Source organism: Ranitomeya variabilis, chromosome 1, assembly GCF_051348905.1.
Source record: "Ranitomeya variabilis isolate aRanVar5 chromosome 1, aRanVar5.hap1, whole genome shotgun sequence".
Taxonomy (NCBI): domain Eukaryota; kingdom Metazoa; phylum Chordata; class Amphibia; order Anura; family Dendrobatidae; genus Ranitomeya; species Ranitomeya variabilis.
This window is the reverse complement of record NC_135232.1, coordinates 1,162,496,114-1,162,503,187: the sequence shown is the minus strand read 5'-3', so window position 1 is coordinate 1,162,503,187 and position 7,074 is coordinate 1,162,496,114. Positions and strand designations below refer to the sequence as shown.

Genomic DNA, 7,074 nt, shown 5'->3' with positions numbered 1-7,074 from the left:
ATTATCTGTACTCAGAGAGATATCACTGTGTTATCTGTGGTGTTACATAGGACTGCAGGTGACATCTACTACATTATCTGTACTCAGAGAGTTATCACTGTGTTATCTGTGGTGTTACATAGGACTGCAGGTGACATCTACTACATTATCTGTACTCAGATAGTTATCACTGTTATCTGTGGAGTTACGTAGGACTGCAGGTGACATCTACTACATTATCTGTACTCAGAGAGTTATCACTGTTATCTGTGGTGTTACATAGGACTGCAGGTGGCATCTACTACATTATCTGTACTCAGAGAGTTATCACTGTGTTATCTGTGGTGTTACATAGGACTGCAGGTGACATCTACTACATTATCTGTACTCAGAGAGTTATCACTGTGTTATCTGTGGTGTTACATAGGACTGCAGGTGACATCTACTACAGGATCTGTGCTCACAGACATTACTGTCCTGTGTCCTTACATAGGACTGCTGGCTACCCCCCACCCCCGGTGGTTGCACCTGCCAGGCTCCTCGCTGATAGTTTCTGTGGGTGGTCGCTGTGTGCCGCCCCCCAGCTCCTCTTCATCTCCTCCGCTCATTCTTCTCCAGCACAGGAGGGGTCCCAGCATTACAGGGGGATTAGCGCTGCCAGGGATTACTGAGGGTCTCATTAGTACAATGGGTCTGCACTGAATGCCAGGGGTGAGGTGCTGAGACCCCCATATGTGCGGAGACCCCCAGAGAAATGGTAGGAGCCTCCAAGATGAAGTTCTGTCTGCAGGTGGGAGCAAAGCAGCAGCGACACTGAGGAGGAGGAGGAGAAGAATAAGGAGGAGGAGGAGGGACCCTCCATCCTCAACTGTGCCGCCCTGCATGGCTCGGATTTAGACTTCAGCACCTTGTGACAGCGGCTGCAGACTGCACCCTGTCCCTGCAGGTGGAGGGTCCTCATCCTGGGGGTCCTGCACTTGTCGCTCCTGCACTTGTCGCACTCAGTTGTTGCTCGTCCTCTTGTCGCACGCACTTGTCGCACCCTGTGCCTTCCTCCGGCTGGGATGCCTGGCTGGCAGCTGTGAGCCCCTGGACTTCTGCCTCCTCAGGACCATGAACGTGTCCCGGTGGTCCCTAGAGGAGCCCACGGTCGGGCCATTGGTGACAGTGGTGCTGCCGTCGCTTCTGACCCTTGTCTGCCTGGCCGCGGTGGTCGGGAACCTGCTGCTGACCACCATCCTGCTCCAGGACTGCAGGAAGGGCAGGTGGTCAGTGATGAACTGCCTGGTGGTCCATGTGGGGGGCGCAGACTTGCTGCTCGCCCTCCTCTGCCTGCCCCTGCAGATCGCCACATATGCGCAGCAGTCCTGGCTCTTCGGGGGCTTCCTCTGTAAGACGGCGGAGTGGTTCCTGCACAGCTGCCTGGCAGCAAAGAGCTTCACCCTGGCAGCCATCGCCTATGTCCGTTGCCAGCATGTGCTGACGCCTCCACGGCTCCTCCCCTGCGGCTGTGGACAGGTAGCGGCGCTGCTGCTCTCCTCGTGGGCAGGGTCTCTCCTGCTGCCACTGCCACTCCTGCTGTACGCACAGCTCTCCGTAGACCGGGGCACCATTACCTGCGGCTTTCACGTCCCGGACGATGCCTCCAGCTTCATGGATGCTTTCAGCAAGCTGTACCCGCTGCTGGCATACGTGCTGCCCATGGTCTTCTCCTTCTGCTGCTACATCAGGGCTCTGCGGAGGCGGGAGCGCAGGATCAGGATGCCCGACCCCCGCGCCGTTAGCCGCAGGACCACCTCCATGCTCATGAGCGTGAGCTTGGCTTTTGATGCCATGTGGCTTCCTGAGTGGATTGTGTGGATATGGTCCCGGCACAGTGCCTCTGGCCTCCTGCAGCCCCCCAGTGCCCTCATGGCCGTGGCCCAGATGATTCTCTTCTTGAACTGCACCATTAACCCTGCAGTATTTCTGGCCGTGTCCGATGAGTTCAGGGAAGGACTGAAGAACCTGTGGACAGCGTGCACACAATGCGATGGCTCCGGTGTGTCCAGAGCAGAGAATGGCTCAGACATGGGGACCAACACTGTCCAGTCCCTGCAGGACCTACACTCCACCTCTGCACTCCGAGCTTCTCAAGACTCCAAAAACAAGGACGAGAAAATCCTTCCCGATGTGGAACACTTCTGGCAAGATCGCAGGAATACCACAGCTGGAGAGGAGAATGACCCAATGCCCTGGGAGCACCAGGAGAAACCCTAAACCTTCAGCCCAGGACTTGTGTGAATGTGGTGTGGAGGCCAAGGACCAGGTCTCTTGACATTTAGGGTCTGCTGGATGACTTATGTTGGGTGTGCAGAGACAGGAGGAGGGTCACCCTTCAGAAGGGTCTGTCTGCAGGGCTGTGCCTGGAAGCTGTAGAGCTGGATGTGACCAAATGAGTATTTGGTCATTCTGGCATTTGTCATTCTACAGCTCCTGAAGAATTTCAAGGGGTCCTGGGTCCACAGGAGATGTCTGAGTGGGTGCTCGCCCTAGTGCTTCTGGTGATCTTCTGGTGTTCCTAGGTCCACAGGAAATGTCTGAGTGGGTGCTGGCCCTGGTGCTCTCCTGGAGATCCTTAGGTGGTCCTGGTTTCGCAGGAGATATCTGGTGGGTGCTGGCCCTGGTGCTCTCCTAGAGATCCTTTGGTGGTCCTGGTTCCGCCGGAGATATCTGGTGGGTGCTGGCCCTGGTGCTCTCCTGGAGATCCTCAGGTGGTCCTGGGTTTGCAGGAGATGTCTGGTGGGTGCTGGCCCTGGTGCTCTCCTAGAGATCCTTTGGTGGTCCTGGTTCTGCCGGAGATATCTGGTGGGTGCTGGCCCTGGTGCTCTCCTGGAGATCCTCAGGTGGTCCTGGGTCTGTAGGAGATGTCTGGTGGGTGGTGGCCTTGGTGCTCTCCTGGAGATCCTCAGGTGGTCCTGGGTCTGCAGGAGATGTCTGGTGGGTGCTGGCCCTGGTACTGTCAGTGTGTAATGTTCTTGTACTGTTACACAGTATCTCGTGATGTGCTGTGCCCCTTGTGTAGCTGCTCTGGGTTGGAGGCCTCCTTTATCCTCCCTCTTCTGTATTATGTAGATTTATCGGGGAGTGGGGGACAGAGAAAGGTTTCATGGGAAGGAGCTGTTTCTTTAATAAAGTCTTTGAGCTGGTGACTCCTGTGATTGTATCTGTGCACTGGGGCTGGTCCATGCTGGGATGTGTAGTGAGCTGAGAGCTGTGTGGGAGGCTCCGCAGAGAGTCTCTGGGGTATTTTCTTTCCCTGCTGTCGGGGGGAATATTCTCATCTGTGTATTGTGATTAATCTGTAACAACTGGATATGTAACATCATCTGTCTGCAGCGCCCCCCAGAGGACCCGGCCTCACCTCTCTTGTCATGTCCCTGCCACCATCCTCTTCTGTTCACCCATCACTTCTGCTCTCTGCTGTCCTCTCTGTTCTTCTCTCTGAAATTGTCCCCTGTTCTCTCTTTTTTCCTCTCCTCCTCTCTAGTCTTTTGTCTTTTCTGTGTTCCTTCTTTAATGCTTTTCTCCTCTCTTCACCTTGGCTCTTACCCTTTTCTTCTTTTCCCGCTTTTCCTCTATTCTTCTCTTATGCGGTCTCTTGGCCTGCCCTGTTTTCTTCTCTTCTCTGCTTTTCTCTATTCACTTTTACTTTCCGTCCCTCTCTATTACACGGCTTCTCTCCTTTGCTCTTCCTCCCTCTTATTTTCATGTCTCTTTCTCTGCAGTTCTCCTTCACTCGGTTTCATTTCCTCTCCTCACTTGTTCTTCCTTCTCTCCTCTCTCTCCTTTTCTCTCATCCTCCCGGCCTCTTCTCCTCTACGCTACTTTCTCTTTCACTTTTCTCTATTTGTCATCTCTTCTTCTGTCTTCTTCTCCTCTCTTTTTTTCTTCTCTTCTTCTTTTCCCATGTACCCCGTGTTCTCTTCACCTCTTATTTACTTTTCTTCTTTTTCTTTTCTCATTTATGTTCTGCTCCTTTTACTCAACTCTTCTATTCTACCAGGAATTTCTTTGCCACTCTTTCTTTTTTATTTGTTGCTCTCCTTTATTCTCACTTATTTGCTCTTATTTTTCATATTTGCTTCTATTGCTCTCTTCTCTAGTTCTTCTTCTCCTCCTCCTCTTCTTTTTCTTCTTCTTCTTTGCCTTTTCTTGTTTGCCTCTCTTCTTCTTCTTGTTCGCCTTTCTTCTTCTTTGCCTCTATTTTTCTTCTTTGCCTCTCTTCTTCTTGTTGGCCTCTCTCATTCTTGTTTGCCTCTCTTCTTTGCCTCTCCTTTTCTTCTTCTTCTTCTTCTTCTTCTTTTCCTCTCTTCTTTTTTGTCTCTCTTCTTCGTTTTTGTCTCTCTTCTTCTTCGCCTCCCTTCTTTTTTGCCTCTCTTCTTCATTGCCTCCCTTCTTCTTCTTCTTCTTCTTCTTCTTCTTCTTCTCTTCTCTTCTTCTTTGCCTCTCCTCTTCTTCTTCTTCTTCTTCTTCTTCTTCGCTTCTCTTCTTCTTTGCATCTCTTCTTTTTCTTCTTTGCCTCTTCTTCTTTGCATCTCTTCTTTTTCTTCTTCTTTTTCTTCTTCTTTGGGTCTCTTCTTCTTCTTTGTCTCTCTTCTTCTTCTTTGCTTCTCTTCTTATTTGCCTCTCTTCTTCTCTTCTTCTTTGCCTCTCTTCTTCCTTGCCTCTCCTTCTTTTTTCTCTTTTTTTCTTCGCCTCTCTTCTTCTTTGCTTCCCTTCTTCTTCTTTGCCTCTCTTCTTCTTCGCCTCTCTTCTTCTTTGCCTCTCTTTTTCTCTTCTTCTTCTTTGCCTCTCCTCTTCTTCTTCTTTGCCTCTTCTTCTTTGCATCTCTTCTTTTTCTTCTTCTTCTTTGCTTCTCCTCTTCTTCTTTGCATCTCTTCTTTTTCTTCTTCTTCTTTGCCCCTTCTCCTTTGCATCTCTTTTTCTTCTTCTTCTTTGGGTCTCTTCTTCTTCTTTGCCTCTCTTCTTCTTCTTAGCCTCTCTTCTTCTTCTTAGCCTCTCCTCTTCTTCGTCTTCTTCTTTTCCTCTTTTTCTTCTTCTTTGCTTCTCTTTTTCTTATTTGCCCCTTTTCTTCTTCTTTGCCTCTTCTTCTTTGCATCTCTTCTTTTTTTTCTTCTTCTTCTTTGGGTTTTTTCTTCTTCTTTGCCTCTCTGCTTCTTCTTCTTTGCCTCTGTTCTTCTTGTTCACCTCTCTTATTCTTTGCCTCTCTTCTTCACCTATTCTTTTTTGCCTCTCTTCTTCTTGTGCGCCTCTCTTATTCTTTGTCTCTCTTCTTCTTCGCCTCTACTTCTTTGCCTCTCTTCTTCTTCTTTGCCATTCTTCTTTTTGCTCCTTTCTTCTCTAATCCTTAGTTCTCCTCTATTTTCTTGTTCTCTTATTGACCCCATTTTCCTCTTCTCACTACTCTCCTACCCTCTTCCTTTCTCTCCTATTCTACTGTTCCTATTCTCTCTCCTTTTCTCTCCTCTCTTCTCTTATTTCTTCTCTCCTATGCTTTCTTTCTCTACTTTTCTCTTCTAATTTCCTCCCTTCACCTCTGTTCTCCTTTCCTTTTATAATGAACCGGGAGATAAAATCTTTCAAAGCTGACCTGGCAGACACAATTGTCTCTAAAGAACCTCAGAGATCCACTGGATCCCAGACATTCCCCAAATCTAGGTTCTGATTTCATAGCTGGTACAGGAGATGTTGTACAGGAATGTAAAGGCAAATTGTCTCTGACCAATTTCTCTAGTTTTATGGCCCTAATGCACAATGATTGATAATGTAGATAATGTTGGGGATGGCAAGATCCAGCCTCTCAGGTCCATTCCTTCATGCTTCCCAGGAGATAAGCATCTAGTAGAGGGTCTGGAGGAGGGCAGCAGGGGGTCTGGAGGGGAAAAAGGAGTCTGGAGGAGGGAAAACAGAGAAGGAGTCCAGAGGGTTGAGAAATGTTTGGAGGACAGAGGAGGAGGGAAAACCGAGAAGGAATCTGGAGCATTGAGTGTTGTCTTACGAGATAAGGGGACAGAGGAGTCTGGACGAAGAAGGAAGAGGAGTATGGAGGCAGGAAGAGTAGAGGGAGGAGGAGGACAAGGTGTTTTGGGGGAGCTGGAAGATAGAGGAGTCTGGAGGGAGGTGGAGGATAGAAGAGTATGGAGAGCGAGGTGAAGGACCGGAGTCTGGAGGGTGAGGAGGAGGACAGAGGAGTCTGGAGAGGGAGAAGGAGGACGGGGAATGTGGAGGAGTCTGGAGAATGTGGGAGGACAGATGAGTCTGGAAAGAAGATGAGTATGGAAGAGGAGGACAGGAGTCTTGAGGAGGGATGATAGAGGAGTCTGGAAACAGGAGGAGTCTGGAAGAGGAAGGGCAGAGGAGTCTGGAGGGAGGTGGAGGACAGAGGAGGAGGGAGGACCAAGAAGGAATCTGGAGAATTTAGTCTTGTCTTAAGGGGAAAGAGAAGGACAGTAGTCTGGAGGTGGAGGACAGAGTATTCTGGAAGGAGGAGGTGGAGGACAGAAGAGTCTGGAGAGAGTAGGTGGAGGACAGAGGAGTCTGGGGAAAGTAGGTGGAGGATAGAGGAGTCTGGAGGGAGGTGAAGGATAGAGGAGTCTGGAGAGAGTAGGTGGAGGACAGTAGAATCCTGAGAGAGTAGGTGGAAAACAGAAGTCTGGAGTGAGGTGGAGGACAGAGGAAGGTGGAGAGAGTATGTAGAGTACAGAGTAGTCTGGAAGGAGGAGGTGGAAGACAGAGGAGTCTGGAGGGAGGAGGTGGAGGACAGAGTAGTCTGGAAGGAGGAGGTGGAGGACAGAAGAATCTGGAGAGAGTAGGTGGAGGACAGAGGAGTCTGGAGGGAGGTGAAGGACAGAGGAGTCTGGAGAGAGTAGGTGGAGGACAGTAGATTCCTGAGAGAATAGTTGGAGAACAGAGGAGTCTGGAGGGAGGTGGAGGACAGAGGAGGGTGGAGAGAGTAGGTAGTGTACAGAGGAGTCTGGAGGGAGGTGGAGGAAGGTGCAGGGAGTAGGTGGGGAACAGGAGTCTGGAGAAAGTAGGTGGAGGACAGAGGAAGGT

The 7,074-nt window shown here is 50.1% G+C and overlaps 1 protein-coding gene across 1 annotated transcript; it reads left to right on the top strand.

The window, feature by feature from the left end:
- Positions 1-937: 937 nt before the first annotated feature.
- On the top strand, positions 938-3,176 carry LOC143793279 (G-protein coupled receptor 151-like). Its single transcript, XM_077280122.1, has one exon. It carries the CDS (start codon positions 1,093-1,095, stop codon positions 2,236-2,238), a length of 1,146 nt encoding a protein of 381 aa, XP_077136237.1. The 5' UTR covers positions 938-1,092; the 3' UTR covers positions 2,239-3,176.
- The last annotated feature ends 3,898 nt before the right edge of the window (positions 3,177-7,074 follow it).

Excerpts from the sequence above, each read along its gene's own strand:
- LOC143793279 (XM_077280122.1), top strand. The coding sequence starts at position 1,093 with ATGAACGTGTCCCGGTGGTCCCTAGAGGAGCCCACGGTCGGGCCATTG.